This window comes from Apteryx rowi, unplaced genomic scaffold (assembly GCF_003343035.1).
Source record: "Apteryx rowi isolate R43461 unplaced genomic scaffold, aptRow1 scaffold_365, whole genome shotgun sequence".
NCBI lineage: Eukaryota > Metazoa > Chordata > Aves > Apterygiformes > Apterygidae > Apteryx > Apteryx rowi.
Genome location: NW_020450141.1, coordinates 568,827 through 585,107, shown reverse-complemented (window position 1 = coordinate 585,107; position 16,281 = coordinate 568,827). Strand labels below are relative to the sequence as shown.

Below are 16,281 nucleotides of genomic sequence, written 5' to 3'. Positions count from 1 at the left end.
TCACCATACCCCTTCTAAGATCAATGAGGGCACTTGAAGAACTGTCAGCACAAAACAAGTTATGAGAATCTGACTGGTATTGAGACTGTAATAAACAATCCTTACCCTAAACAAAGACACATTAAGAAGAACAAAGCAGAACTAGAATGCTGTATGGGATAAACATGCCTCAGCACCAGGTCTGCTGTTGCTCACCAAAAGGGTTTGCTGGTTTTTGGCAGTGGATGGACAAGGAAGTAGCATTTGCAGCACATAAAACCAGCCTAAGTAGTGCAGGAGGGAGTAAGAAAATGTGCCTTGGATGACAGAACAATTTTGCTGGGAGTCCCACAGTATCTACTAATTACTTGTCTGTGACCACAAAATAAATAATACTTTAAGCATAATACATGCCTTTAAGAATACCCCCACAACAGACCTCTTTTTATCAAAGCAACATTTCATGCAAACAGAATATAATCTCACATGTATAGATACCAACACATTATGCTAACATCTGTAAAACAGACAATTAGATTCAATCCAGTTCTCTTCCTAAAAAACAAGACGGGAAATTTTGAAAAGGACTGACTGCAGTCATTGTATGAGCATAAACACAAATACTCCATGATTTATTTTATTTCAGAACTAAAACATATAAAACAACCGTACAGACAGTGTCATCCCTACCCCAGTCACACTGGGTGGACTGGACCGACAGCTGTACTGCCTTGTTTATACATTTGAATAATCCTTCATTTCATTGTGATGGATATATTTTCCAGAGGACAAGGTTTCCCTTGTGGTATTGAGTGTATTTGGGCTTGACCGTTTTCAGGTTTTAAAGCAAGCATTTGCAGATATAAACTAAATGCAATATCTGTCTATCAGAACAAACTGCAAAAGCTGCAGGAGATGTTTACTGTGTTGTAAAATCAGCCTTTGATAGATTTTAAGTAATCTACAAGATATTTAGCTGAATTTTACCTTCAGAGGTTCAGTTAGATAAGGGAAAAAGGAGGTGAGACAAATTGCAGGAGGAGGAGGAGCTGATCTGTCTCAAGGTGGAGCTGTATCTTGTATTAAATGACACTGGCAGATTAAAGCTCTCAAATGGGGAAGGGCTTAAAGGCTGAGTCAAAAGCCAAGAAGTCTCTTTATTTACGCCTACCTCCCAGCCCCTGGCAATCTGACTAATAACAAACTGAGCTAACAAGAAAGACTAGAAAGAGCAGAGAGAACATAGAAGCAGCTTGGATCTAAAAATTTAACAAACCAAGAGTGATCAAGTCAAGCTCTGCTGACCATCTTGTTTGCTTACTGCATCCAAATTGCTTGTAAACAGTTAACTATATACAGAAAAGTCAGCATAGCTGTGAAGTATGCTGTGAATTTTAATTGAGGAAAAAGGACAACTGCTTCACAGGATGGTCTAATGTGCACTCTAATGTGCACTCTGCCTGGAAGATTTTTTCAATTGAACGCTCTGTACTCTGTCTTCTGAACAAGGATTTTAACTTTATGGAATTGTAGTTTTACCAGAGTGTGCAGCAAAGTGAAACTCAGAAGAAAGTGTGCATTTTTCATAGGGGAAAATTAAATTGCATTGAAACAGCTGCTCTAACTGCATTACTGATCCCTTCAGGGAGTGTTACTGCTGTACAGGTAAGAAAGATTCCAGTTAGCTTAGAGTGTGAGAAATTAATTTCTCAGTACTGGTTTATTTTTTTTTTCTGCATGACTTTGTATAACTTTTCTGTTAAATGATGGCAGTTTATACTGTATTTCAAACAGTCTGCCAGGTGCATTTATTCAATCTGCCAACAGTATAGCTGCATAGCAGAATGTGTGTATTAAGGAAATGCTGATTTGAGATCATGGTTGAGGGGGAGGAGTGGGTGTTTGTTTTTATTTTCTGAAGTGTAAGAATGGTCTTAAATGCATCATATGACCGTGATTCCTTCCAGGATTTAACAGACAATCTTGAAGGCTTTTAGAAATGACCGGTTTCTAGATGAGGGCTTTGAAATTAACTTTTTTTTTTTCCAAGTAGCTGAATGAAAAACCGATGCACAATAAAAAGCTATTTCAATATTTGAAAAAAAACATGTATTGATTTTCACTTCTCAAGCATGCGATGCCTTTACCATAAGGTGACTACTTCTGAAAGTGTTGAAATTCATCCAGTGGAAAGGACTGTGACTTTTTTAGTCTTTTAGAATTCATGTCACAAGAAGCTCAGTTAATGCAAGCAGTTAGTAATGACTTATATGAAGGCAGATAAAAGCAACAAACTTAAGTTACCATGTAGAATTTCCTGAAAAACCTCACCACATGAAACAGAAGTAAGGTCAGCCCTGTCAAGCCTTTTATTATTATTTTTATTATTATGAATTCTTTCAGTTAAATGTTGAGCATCTGTTACTTGAAAGTAGTTTTCATTTCACAACTGTAGCCCACAGAGACCTTCATTACATATTCCTGAGTGTACCGACCAAAAACAAAAACAAAAAAGAAAAAGAAAAAAAAAAGAAAAAAAAAAGAATACAACTCTCCTATTAGGTCTGTGTAGAAGTTCCAGGCATCTTTTTTTTTAGAGTGTGTGTGTGTGTGTGTGTATGTGTGTCTGTGTGTCTGTGTGTGTCTGTGTGTGTCTGTGTGTGTGTGTGAGAGAGAGAGAGAGAGAGAGAGAGAGAGTTCTAACAGTGTTGCCCACAGAAGTATGATGATGATTAAAATGGGAATGTTTTCCAATTGGTTACAAATGTTTTTACTTTCATCTCTGAGAGGAGGGCTTTCATTTTTATAAATGAATTTTTCAATATGTACTAGAATGCAACATGCTTTTCAGATTAATTTTTTTTTCCCTTTAATTTTGCTTAGGGCCTTTTTAAAGTGCAGTTTGAATTTGATGCAGATCTAAGATGGAATTCTAATGGAGAAAAAGAGTATAAAAATGAAGTCTAATTAGCCATATGGTAGATTTGAAGCTGGCATCTATGTCAAGAGTCTGCATTTTTCACCATAGGTCACTGGAAAGGATATTGCTGCATATAAAGCATGAATAAATATCTAGCATATTATGATTCTAGCTTTATTTTGAATATTTAAAAATAATGTCTTGGCATGTTGTGTCTTATCCAATACTTTTGGGATTAAAATTTAAGAGACTATATACATTGAATATAGGCAGCTGGTGTTCAAGAACTATGGTAGGACACAAGAAAATTTTCTCACAGTATGAATAGCACTTGCTGCCTCTAAATTGACACATCTATTCCCAGTTATCAGGAATGGTGAAAGGTACAATTCATTATGCACATAATTGCTGGATTTCGTGTGTGTGTGCGTGTGTGTGTGTGTGCACGTATGTAAAACACTCATACCAGAGCATTAGGTGCTTAAATGTATAAATCCTTGCAACCCTTTGTGAGGGAAGCCTTGAGAAGTTGTGTTGCTAGTAAAAGTAACAGAAGTGCCTGATAAATAAAATAAATATTGATGAGAGGCCAAAACATATGACCATACTGTAAGAATGTTTGCGCATTTAATTGCATAGATTCTTATAAAGGGTCCTCATCGCTCAGAAATTAACACTTTGGCAGCTTAACTGTGTGGTGACTTTCTGTACTCCATATTTCAATAGCTTACTCTGAAAGATCAAGTGACCTTTATTAGATGGATCCCTTAACAAACCTGGTTTGTTCCGTCCTAGAGTAAATAGTGCACCCAAAAAGTTTTTGTGTTTTAAATGATCCATTTCATTGTAAGATTTTTTCTTTTAGCAAACATGGAAATATTTATTTTATTACAAGATTATAGACAGAGATTTCACTTCATCTCATATATCACAAAATACCTTTGTTCTTGCTAATTAGACAGCCTTGACAGAAAGAAATATAGAATCTTCAAATAAAGAGTGCAGCATAACTAATTTCAAACCAATGACAACACATATTTGACTTAAACATGCAAACTGTGCTTGTTACTTCATAGTTGTACACTTAGGATGTCTTTCTCAGGCCGTTTCAGTTTGAGACCAAATGGCTTGAAAGCTGATAATTTGTTACATAACATACAGAGGATACTGGTGATAATTTTTAACTGTCAAGGCAAGGTTAATTCTATGTACATTTTAGAATGTTTCTGGTAATTAATGATCATAATAATTGAAAGGAGTCTAATGATTCCTGTCCAAAAACCTGTTTGTCCCCTGCCTACCTATTTCTTCTGATATGTACTGCATTGTCAATTCTTCTTCTTTTTCTTCTTGGTTAGCTGTGTACACAGTTAGGGTGTACACAAGAGACTATGTTATGGCTTGACTTTGCTAATGCATGAATGATTTTGCTGACCTTGCCAATGCTATCTTTCTACACCTTGGATTTAATAATTTTTTATTATTTTTTGATAATTTTATGTGCATATTACATACAAGCATGTTACTCCACTACCAAGGAGTGTGTAGCATTTCCACTCTCACAAAATATACACAAAATATACCATATACATTAAAATTTAAATAAAGAGAAAACACTAATTTGTCTACTTCCTTTTCAGTTTGGAGGTACAAGGACAGCAGAGACAATACCTTTTGATTTACATACACRCCGCAGAACCAAAGGAAAGATTCCCTCTATGCTACCTGAAGGAACTTTTGTTCACAATATGTTGTTAAACCAAACCAAATCTTTCTTTTTCTCCTTAGTAGCTGGACAATGTTAAGTTGAGCCTAGCAAAGGACCCCTCAAATTTGCAGTGCTACATGGTGATAAAAAAGTGATGATCTATAATATTATGTTATCCTTGATATAAGCGGCTTGAGGCAGTAACTTATTACTTCTGTCTAGTGGCAAAACATTACATATGGTATATAAATAAAGAGAGCACATTCTTGGTTATTTCCTACTTTGGTGTAGCAGCATGAAGTATTGAAGCACTTCTCCCTTTGACTGTGTTGCTTGATTCAATAGCTTAAACTAAATATATTTTCTCTTCTTAGAAAATCATTCAAATGTGTTGCAAGATATAATAGTTTCACAAGCTGGGACAGCTCACTTACAAGTAGTAGAAATGTTTATTGCTTTTTTTCTTTCCTGCTGCCCCTGCACCCAAATGAAATTATGACCTTGTTCCTTTTTTTTCTTTTTTTTTTCCTTTTTTTCCCTTTTTTTTTCCTTTTTTTTTCCTTTTTTTTTTTTTTCCAGAATCTTCTGGGCAAGATGAAGCTCTGGGTTTTTGTGTTATGTTCAGTTCTGGTTGCATCTGATCCTTCGCAGTCACAGCCTTCTTTTTCTTCAACCAGAGGATCTTGTCAGAGTTTGTGTTCCTGCGAAGAAAAGGATGATACCATGATTATAAACTGTGAAGAAAGAGGCATCAAGATGATATCAGAAATAAATGTCCCACCATCACGGCCTTTCCATCTTAATCTATTAAACAATGGCTTGAATATGTTATGTGTGAATGATTTTGCTGGCCTTGCCAGTGCCATCTCTCTACATCTTGGATTTAATAATATTGCAGATATTGAGCCTGGGGCTTTTAACGGTCTCAGACTTCTTAAGCAACTTCATATCAATCACAATTCTTTAGAAATACTTAAAGAAGATACATTTAATGGGTTGGAAAATCTGGAGTTTCTTCAAGCAGACAACAATTTCATCACAGTGATTGAAGCAAGTGCCTTTAGCAAGCTCAACAGGCTCAAAGTGCTTATTTTGAATGATAATGCGATTGAATATCTTCCTCCTAACATATTTCGTTTTGTGCCATTGACCCATTTAGATCTTCGTGGAAACCAGTTACAGACACTGCCATATGTTGGCTTTCTAGAGCACATTGGTAGAATATTAGATCTTCAATTGGAAGACAATAAATGGGCTTGTAACTGTGATTTGCTTCAGCTGAAGATATGGCTAGAAAACATGCCTCCCCAGTCAATAATAGGTGATGTTGTGTGCAATAGCCCTTCAGTTATCAAAGGCAGCATCTTAAGCCGCTTGAAAAAAGAATCACTTTGTCCCACTCATCCTGTCAATGAACTTGAAGATCCTTCAGGATCACTGCCCTTGGTTGTAACCACCTCTATTAGTGATAGTCGCCTATCAACTAAGGTGATTCCTATCCTGAAAGCTCCTACTAAAGAGCCAAGTTTTGTGCTTCATGCTTCAAATCCAACTACTCAGTTTCCAGGAATCTATTGTCCTGTCCCCTGTCACTGCACCAGCCATACACTCTCAGGAGTTCTCATGCACTGCCAGGAGCGAAATATCGAAAGCTTGTCTGACTTAGGACCTCCACCTCCAAATCCTAAAAAGCTTATTCTAGCTGGAAATATTATTCAGACATTACTGAAATCAGATCTTGTGGACTATGCCAGCCTGGAAATGCTTCATCTGGGGAACAATCGTATTGAAATCCTTGAAGAAGGATCCTTTATGAATTTGACTAGACTGCAGAAATTATATCTCAATGGCAATCACCTTACAAAGCTAAGTCAGAATCTCTTCCTTGGTCTTCAGCACCTCGAATACTTGTACCTTGAATATAATGCCATCAAAGAAGTTTTGCCAGGGACATTTAATGCAATGCCTAAACTTAAGGTTCTCTACTTAAATAACAATCTTTTACAGACTTTACCGCCCCATATCTTTTCAGGGGTCCCACTTGCCAGATTAAATTTGAAAACAAACCAGTTTGCTCATTTGCCTGTGAGCAATGTCTTGGATGAACTGGATATGCTGGTACAAATTGAACTTGAAGACAACCCCTGGGATTGCACTTGTGATTCAGTTGGACTGCAAAAATGGATACAAAAGCTGAGTAAGAATACAATGATGGGTGACATTTTTTGTAAATCTCCAGGACACCTAGCAAAAAAAGAACTGAAATCCCTGAACAGTGATGTCTTGTGTCCAGGCTTAATAAACAGCCCTGCACTACCAACTCATGCCAGCTTTATAGTTGTGACAACTTCTTCTACTACAACCACCGCTGCAGACACCATCCTGCGGTCCCTTACGGGTGCTGTCCCACTTTCTGTTCTAATACTAGGACTCCTAATTGTGTTTATAACTATTGTATTTTGTGCAGCAGGAATAGTTGTTCTTGTTCTGCATCGACGGCGAAGATGCAAAAAGAAACAAGCAAATGAACAAATGAGGGATAGTAGCCCAGTTCACCTTCAGTACAGCATGTATGGGCATAAGACAACACATCACACAACTGAGCGCCCAGCTGCAGCTCTCTATGAGCAGCGTATGGTTACTCCCATGGTTCAGGTCTATCGTAGCCCATCCTTCAGCCCCAAGCATACTGAGCAACAGGAGGAGGGAAATGACAAGGAAGACAATGATTCCAAACATCTCCGCAGAAGTCTCCTGGAAAGAGAGAACGGTTCACCTCTTACAGGTGCAAATGTCAAATACAAGGCTACAGATCAGTCGGCTGAATTTCTGTCATTTCAGGATGCCAGCTCCCTGTACAGAAACATTCTTGAAAAAGAGAGAGAACTGCAGCAGCTAGGTATCACAGAGTACCTAAGGAAAAATATTGTCCAGCTCCAACCTGACATGGAGGTTCATTATCCTGGAACACATGAGGAGCTGAAGTTAATGGAGACACTAATGTATTCCAGACCAAGAAAGGTTTTCCTAGAACAGACTAAAAATGAGTATTTTGAACTCAAAGCTAACTTACATGCTGAGCCTGACTATCTGGAAGTCTTGGAGCAGCAAACATGAAGCAAACATACAGTGGGCTGGGGCTGAATTTCTGTATTTCTATTTTAAGTTGGAACCATTGTAAATAAAAGTGCCTTATAATAACACGTCAACAGTCAGAACTTAAGCACAGCAGTAATCCTAGCAAAAAAAACCTCAGGGATCACTGTGGGAAGCCATGGGGATGTTTGCAGGCAATGTCTCACCCCAAATTAAACATGAACTCTGTGTGATTGAACTGTGGGAGGAAGATTGCTTACTGCAATATTGCAATATTCCTCTAGATTTTTTTAAAGGTTTGTATGGCACTCTCTGTTCTGTTCCTGATTTATGGCAAAATATTTGTTAACTGTACTCTTTCTTTTTCCCTCAGTTTAATTGGATTATTTTAAAAACAAAACAAAACAAACCTGTATTTGTAGTTATAAGGTTAGTGTGTATTGGTTAGGGATTAGTACATGCACTACATACAAGAACATTGTCTACAACCACACCTAACATACCATTATAATAAATACAAAAGGAATTGAAACTTTGTCATACTAAATGGCAGTTAAAAACAAAAGGAAAAAATATTGGCATATGCACCCAGAGCCTGCAAATATTTAAGTATCTTACACGGAACTTCATCACGTGCATTCGGTATCAGTATGTGGAAGGAAAACATACATAACTATGTTTACCCAACAGCAATGACAAAGCAAGCCTTCTGCTATTTTTCCTCTCTGATAGCTTTACCTAAGTTTGGACAATCTTCTCTTATGCTGCTGCTATAAAATATTGTGCATCACTGGTGTTTCAATTCATAATCCTGGGCAATTTGAAAAGCTACTGAGAATCAGCTGTAAATATGTTACTGTGTTTAATAAGTTTGATTTTTATCTATCTATCTATCTATATGAATAACTTCTGTGCTGGCTTTAAATATTCTTGGAAGAAATGAGTTTGCTCTGGCTAGGAACTTGCAGGTGCAAAAGCAGCTCCTTCCCCACACGACCAAAAAGCAACCCTCAAACAGAATAACCACAACAAAACACACATGCAAAGAACAGTAATAGTATGTAGTATTTGTTTGTACAAAAATATGCTATATTTTCCAGAAATTAGAAGAAAATAAAGTGTTGCGAGAAAAAAATAGGTGAAAAGGTAGAACACTGCAGGTTTATTTTTGTTATGAAATCTAGCTAGATTTATATTAAGTATTTATTCTGTATAATTTTGTAATCTTTTTTTCTTCTTCAACTTGCAAGAAAACAAGCTTATTCTTAGCTGCCTTTCAAGAAAATCAAGGAACTGCTCTCTATCAGTGAAAATGAAATAAAGGTTTTTTTAAATGTCTTTATCTTAGAGGTCACTTTTTAAAAAGAAGGCAGCAACTCCTGCATGCACAAGTTTAGAACTGTTTGGGAATTAAACACGAGGGTCTTCACTCTTGTCATGTGGACAGAAGCATCTTGTTCAGTGTGCAGTAAGGCCATTCAAACTCTGTGCGTGACTGACACAGTGCCAAAACACAAATTCTGACCTGCATTTATCTTCCTCTAAGCAAATCTTTTGTAAACTGACTATGCATGAAGAACAATTTTTTTTCTAATTTAAATTTGTAGAGCTAAAGATCAGCTTAATTACTACATGTCTATGTATGCGTGCTAAACTTAGCATTGAAGTCTTGATAAATTCAAAGCAAAAAGACATTCTTTAGTTCAGCTTACTGCTGGTGTCTTACCTATTTGTATATACAAACATTCTCCGTGTTCTTTGTATATAAGTTTCTGACAGAATTTCTTCTTATACTACAAATGAAAGTCAGATTCTCAGTTCTTTCAAATTTGCATAGAGATACTGACGGTGCTATCCTAATTTCTATTATCTGAGGATCTGACCATATGTTGTCCCTGTTAACAAATCAACTTCCTTATTAATGTTTTGTAGATGCCATCACTTTGCTATGACAGTAAAACTTGTTGGCTTCCAAGAATCAAATTTCAGTAATTGGAGAATAAGTACTATTTCCTCTTTCTATGACTGAGAATAATTTAGTTTAGAAAACCTGTGTATATAAGAGGATTAGGAACAGTAAACCTGATTACCATGTATTTGTTTCCTTACTATCTTTATTCCTGACAATTAAAGGTAATACTAAGAATTACCAGTGCAAATAAGAGTGAGGCAAAGTGGAGAATTCTACTATATTAGCTTAGGTATCTAGTGCTATTTTAGAAGTCCTTGCATATTCAAGACATTTGAATGGACACGACATGTCATAGAATATGGAARCCCATGCCCTGGTCTGGAGGCACAACTGGAGCACAGGTGGGATAGCTTAGAGAATTAAAATGACACTGGATGCCTATATTTAAAAAACTAAATCCCACCCATAAAACATCTAAGTAACTTTATTATTTGAAATAATTAAGGTCCAATAAAAAATTTAATTCAGTTAATATAAATGACATTAAAAAGCTTTGAATTTTGAATCAGGCCTCAGAATATTGTTCTTTTTAGACTTTTAGAGATCTCAAATTAGTGTAGAGGAAAAAAAAAATGTCCATGGTACATGATGACAGGGTTTAGTATTTCAGTGTCTTTCATTTGAGTAGTCATTTACATTAGTAAGAAATGGGTGTAAAAAAATTTATCCTGCAATTGCCAAGATCCAGGGAAATGATGATTCAGGCCCTCTGACTTAGGTTTAAGAGAAATAGTTTCACACTGAAGACAATTGCCGCAGGCACAGATGACACTTTGCTTAGCTGCTAACAGTTACTTGGCAGAACATTGAGGACAACTATGTTGCAAAATATTCTTCTTCATTGCAGTCTCAAAGCATCAGAAAAAAGAGTGAGCTAGATTGATGTCAAAGCAATTCAGTTATACAGCTGTATCAGAGGATCACTCAGCATAAGTAAAGAGAGCTTTAGCTTTCAGCTTTCCCTCAGCACTGGGATTCACATCATTCATTATATCAGGGCAAATCTACTTTATGGTAAGCTGTAACACCACAAGTGGTTTTGTAGCTTCCAGGAATCACTATGACGTGACACATGTCATCCACTATCATCAGTCCCTATTGGACTCCTGTGTAGTGAATGTTTGTTTGATGAGGAACAAGGGGTCTGCCTACAGCCTTTCCTCATAATAACATTCTCAGCCAGTGATTTTCCAGTTTAAAAGAAACTTTATATTGCCAGAACAAAAAAGGATAAGAACTTGCCCTTATATGTTTATTCTTCAGTTGAAGATGTATCAATATCTGCTGCTTAAAATAAAATAATAAAGTAAGGAATGTATCACATAGGAAGGAAGAAGGATGAAATGTCTGTGCCTGAAATTTCCTTGGAACATTTCCATTATAACAATTACAAACGTATCCTTAAAATTGTTATTCATGTTTGCCAGTAGTTGCCAGTTAGTAGGGGTCTTAAGAAAATTATTTGTTAAGTCTGTGCTCTTCCCCCACCCCTCCAATGACAGGCACAGTTAAGTGGTTTCTATACATTTCACTTAGCTAGAATAATGGAGGCTGGAAGGTGAAGCATGTTTGACAGTCTGAAACAAAGTGGATTCATTTTTTTCCTGTCAGTAGGGTAATTTAATTGAGTGCAAGAACAGCGCTTCAGCAGGCACATTGGTGTACTTGGCAGCTATGTAATTGTTATGTTAGGGTACCTCAAGGTAACCAACACTATCATTTTTTCCCCTCACATTTCAGTGAATAAAATATATTAAATAGACCTGTTCCCTAAATAAACAGATATTAAAACAATATATTGCACTTATTTATTTTAACCTGCCCTTATCTTTTTACCTCTATAAAAGTCAAATGCATTTATTTTTCTGTTTTTTTTTCCTGCTACAGGTATTTTTTAGACAGGCTTTTAACACTATTACTTGAACATATTACCTGCGGTGACACCTCTGCAAGCTGAACAACAACAAAAAACCCAAACCAAACCCTTCCAAAAACAACCACAAATTTATATGTAAACTAGAGCACTGGCCTATTCAGAACTGGTCCAATATTTTCACACTCTTTTCCATTAGAATGACAGATCAACCTTTTTGTAACTAAATCCCAAATTGAATATGAGGTCAGACTTTTTTGCAGTTGTGTGTCAAAGCTACAAGATATGAATCTGAGCTTTTCTCACCTGCAGTAATTTTTTCTGTGATTAGAATCTGAGAATCAAGTTTTGGCCCCTTTCTGCAACAAAGAAGTGCCCAGTATAACCCCAAATAGCAGCTTTTTATAATGTGCCACTTAGCTAGAGATTTCTAATTGTATAATATGAGAAACTAAGAGATGATTCTGATTGAGAGAGAAAACCATCTATTCAAGATCCTTGTTTTGGTACGTTAATTAAAAAAAAAGAGTATTTATTACAAAGAAAACATTATTTCACAGGGAGAAGTAATAGTGGCAAGGGAAAAGAGAAGATTGAACCTCAAAGTCATCATCAGAAGGGATTCTGGATTATCATTCTGAGGATGCCATTATCTACACAAATATATTTTATCAGCCACACTGACACAATCTGCAAGTTTCGTGTAGATGCACTGAAGTCATTATAAGGGGAAAAAACAATAAAACTTTGTCTTAATTCAAAGATCAGCTGAGACACTTGCTGAGGACTCTGGCACACTTCTCTCATACTGCCCCAGCACAGGACATCTTCATCTCCATTGACTAATTTCCATCACAGGCAAATCCTGCTCAGCCGCAGAGCCCCCGGCAGTAGAGCCTCCTGCAACAGCCAGACCCTGCTCCTAGGGGAGGGTTTGCAGCACGCTCATTGCCTTCAGTGCTCAGCTCCCCTCGGACTCGATGTTTGATGCACACTGTTGGATTTGGGACAGGGCAGATGGATTTATTACTAAGGCTGTATGATGCTTCAAAAGACTTGTCCCTTTTTGATTTTCCGATGTTTACGATATTCTTGATCTTGTTCCAGGAGTAGGTATCAAATCCTTTTTTTCCTTGAAACAGAAATAAACTGTATCTTTAGCTGGAACCAATATGGGGAAGTTAATTGCCATAATGAAAAGATATAGGACAACATTTTCTTTCCTGCTCATCTCCTAACGGTCAGCTTTGTTGTTTTTGACACAACAGAGCAAATTCTTAAGAACCACAGTCTAATGTAAAGCAGCTAACCTCAAGGAAGAAAGTAAAACACCAGATGCTGTTCAGCTCTATGAAAGCAAGATGTGAAAGAGATTTTTTTTTTTTTAAACGATTTCAACAAGACGGGGTGCAAGTACATGTGCATGGTAAATATCATAAAGCGTTTATCAAAGTTTTGTGTTTTAAGACATTAACTTCAAAATATCCACAACATGTTCCTCCTATTACTACTACAATGACTACTTCTGTTCCTACTATTACTTCTAGTACTTGCTATGGACTGATGGAACGCAGCAAAGAAGAAACACCTTGTCTTCATATTTCAAGGAGAAATGTAACTTCAGCTGTTTGCCTTTACAGACAAATTCATCCAGATTATTTAATTTTTCAGACAAACTGTTTTAGAAATTAAGAATCAAAAAAAAAAAAAATCCAGTTGTAATTAATGGACATTTAAAGTACAGAAGAGCATATAATGAATTGTTCAAAGAGAAGTCTGGAATCCTTTATATATGCTGAAATCTGTCCCATGGAATGTTAACATAAGTTTGCACTTTAAAATAAGCTATAAAATTTATTTTAGTAGCTCACAAAAGCGAATATTATTTTTAGTTTTAAATTAAGAGCCATCCCAGCATTTTTGCACTGTTTTGAATACAAAGTCTACTTAACACTTTCATAATGACATACGCATTTGGGCTTAACTACAAATTAAATAGTGCCGTACTGAGACGTATTAAAAAGAATAACACTGTCAAATGGAATCTGATTACCCCCAACTTTTTCCTGCTGAAAATGTGCACTGTGCTGTGCAAGAAATGCAAGTTTCCTGGGCCAGGAGAATAAACAAGAATATAAATTATTTTGTATCTTTGTGAGAGTAGAAAATTTTGGCATCCATTCCTGTGGTGTAGTATGCTTATACAGTTCACGTGAGACAGTAATTATCTGCGAGTTTCAGTATTAAAACATAATTAAATGCACGACATTCCTAACACAGGGGAATGACCTGACTAGTAGTCTACATGATAAAGTCCTTTTATAAGCTGAAGGTAGTTGCAATTGCACTTTTTTAAGGATCCTGTGTGTCAAAGACTATATACATATCTGCTAGATCAGACCCCCAAAGATCCTCTCAAGTCTGGTTGAAACTTAATAGGATGTTAGATTCCAGGCTGCCAAGGCTGAGGTAGTTACAGGCATCCAGACACCCTGGATATGGAGGATGGTGAAAAACCTCTTGGGTCAGTCATTATAGAGAGTTTTTGAATAACAGCTAAATATTTAGATGGCTCTTTTGCTCTGATTCTAGGCATTTGATATTCCACAACATTATGATTCATATATATTCATATGATTTAAGGATGAATGTAAACCATTAATAAATCAAAAATGAAGCACTGAGATGCTACTTTTCACAAAGTGTAAATGATTCCACTAGATATCAGGAAATGGGGATGGAGATCTGCAGACTTTAACTGCCTTGTGTGTTACATAAATGTCTTGAAGTAATACATAACTTCAGAAAAAAAAAAATGGGGGAAAGAAGAATCTCTATTGACCACACATGCATAGAGATGTCCCAAAGGGAAATGCTGTGCTAAGCATAGCTATTTTTATGCTGTCATTTATGACATTATGAGGACCAAATCATATTCTAAAGATGTTAAAGTAATTGCATTTTGCAGGCTGGAAACTATCACTGCACTGGAGTATCATTTGGAGTCAACTAGACTTCTTACAGGCTCAGATTTCATGATTATTTTTATTCATTAAAACAATCACAGAATAAACAGAAGCTTTATTATTTTCTTATATCGGTATCTTTCGAAAGCAATGCTGTGGGAAAAAAAATACGATTTCTGAATTTTTTTATTCATATTCTGATCTAAGGGCCATTAAAGCTATGGAAAGATGTCTTTTGGATCTGGAGTTATGATGAAACTTAGAAGTCTGTGGTTTTGTCTGCACAGATGTATACAGAAAAAAAAAAAGTGCATTAACTTAGGGTTGTTGCTGGCCTAAGTCACCAGCAGACTAGATCAGCAACTGTACCTAACTCTAAGGCCAAACCATATGTTAACTTGACAAAAATAATTCTGTGAATTCCTGTGACACTCTTTCCTGAAAAAGCAAAAGCTTTCTGTGTCTGCTTTTTATTTATTTATTTTTTTTAAGATAAGCATGTAAAGAAGATCACAACACAGGTTATTAAGGTCAATATCTTTTTAGATGTTTGGATATCAGGAAGATATTTGGACATTAGGAAAGATATTTCAATGTTAGGAAAAACTTCTTTACTAAGAGGGGTAGTGCAGCACTGCAATAGGCTACCCAAAGTATCTGTGGAACCTGAATCCCTGGGAGATTTTCAGGACTGCTGGACACACAGCTGGTCTCGAGGAAGAAACAGTCCTGCTCCAAGCAGGAGGCTGGACTAGACGGCCTCCAGAAGTCCCTTCCAACCAACACTTCTGTGGTTCTAATATGATTCTGTGAAAATTTTTTGAGGGCAAAGTACAAGAACATTTCTTTTCTGAACCTAGGCTTCCAGAATATGAAGTTAAGGGAAGAGGAAGATACAATACTCAGCAAGCACTCTAGTGAAAGAAAAGCTTTTCAGATAACTTCTGTAAGATACAGAGAAGCAGTAATATTCAACCAGCATCACGGTTGAATTAAGTAGTGTTGCTTTGATGCTGGTCAGAATGCATGCAAATTATGGTTACCTAAATCTATTGTTAAAATTATTTTTTTTATATGACAGATGACTTCCAATCTATAAATAAAATGCTGGAACTATCTGAAACTCTCAAAGAATGACCCATTTATGTACTAGCTGAATTTAAAAAAGCCTATTTTCTTGACATATTGGTGTTGCAATTCTTCACACATTTCAAAGATGGAGACAATCTTACTTTTTCAAAGAGTCTTCCAGACTTTAACAGTTCATACTTAATTTATTCTATTTTTCAGAAAGTCAAATTAGTATGTGGTATAGGATGAATGCAAATTATGATTAAAAGCTATATTTACATAAAATATTACCTTAAGTCTTTGAAATGTTATGGAAAAAAGCAAGCAGCACCTAGAGGATGGTCCTTCTTCTCCAAATGTAACTGATTTCACCAAATAAGGATCTATTTGATAAATAAATTTCAATGGTAAAAAATCATATGACAATTTGCTTAGAATCACAGAATCACAGAATCACAGAATCACTGAGGTTGGAAAGGACCTCTGGAGATCACCTAGTCCAACCCCCCTGCTCAAGCAGGGTCACCTAGAGCACATTGCACAGGATTGCATCCAGGCGCGTTTTGAATATCTCCAGAGAAGGAGACTCCACCACCTCTCKGGGCAACCTGGTCCAGTGCTCTGTCACCCTCACAGTGAAAAAGTTCTTCCTCATGTTCAGATGGAAGTGTCTGTGTTTCAGTTTGTGCCCATTGC

General features: G+C 36.4%; 1 protein-coding gene across 1 annotated transcript; it reads left to right on the top strand.

The window, feature by feature from the left end:
• The first annotated feature begins 1,093 nt into the window (after positions 1-1,093).
• Positions 1,094-7,848, top strand: SLITRK6 (SLIT and NTRK like family member 6). Its single transcript, XM_026073301.1, has 2 exons — positions 1,094-1,644; positions 5,187-7,848. The coding sequence occupies exon 2, from the start codon at positions 5,202-5,204 to the stop codon at positions 7,722-7,724; it is 2,523 nt and encodes an 840-aa protein (XP_025929086.1). The 5' UTR covers positions 1,094-1,644; positions 5,187-5,201; the 3' UTR covers positions 7,725-7,848.
• Positions 7,849-16,281: the final 8,433 nt, after the last annotated feature.

Bases quoted from the DNA above. Each gene is read 5' to 3' on its own strand.
- SLITRK6 (XM_026073301.1), top strand. From the start codon at position 5,202: ATGAAGCTCTGGGTTTTTGTGTTATGTTCAGTTCTGGTTGCATCTGAT.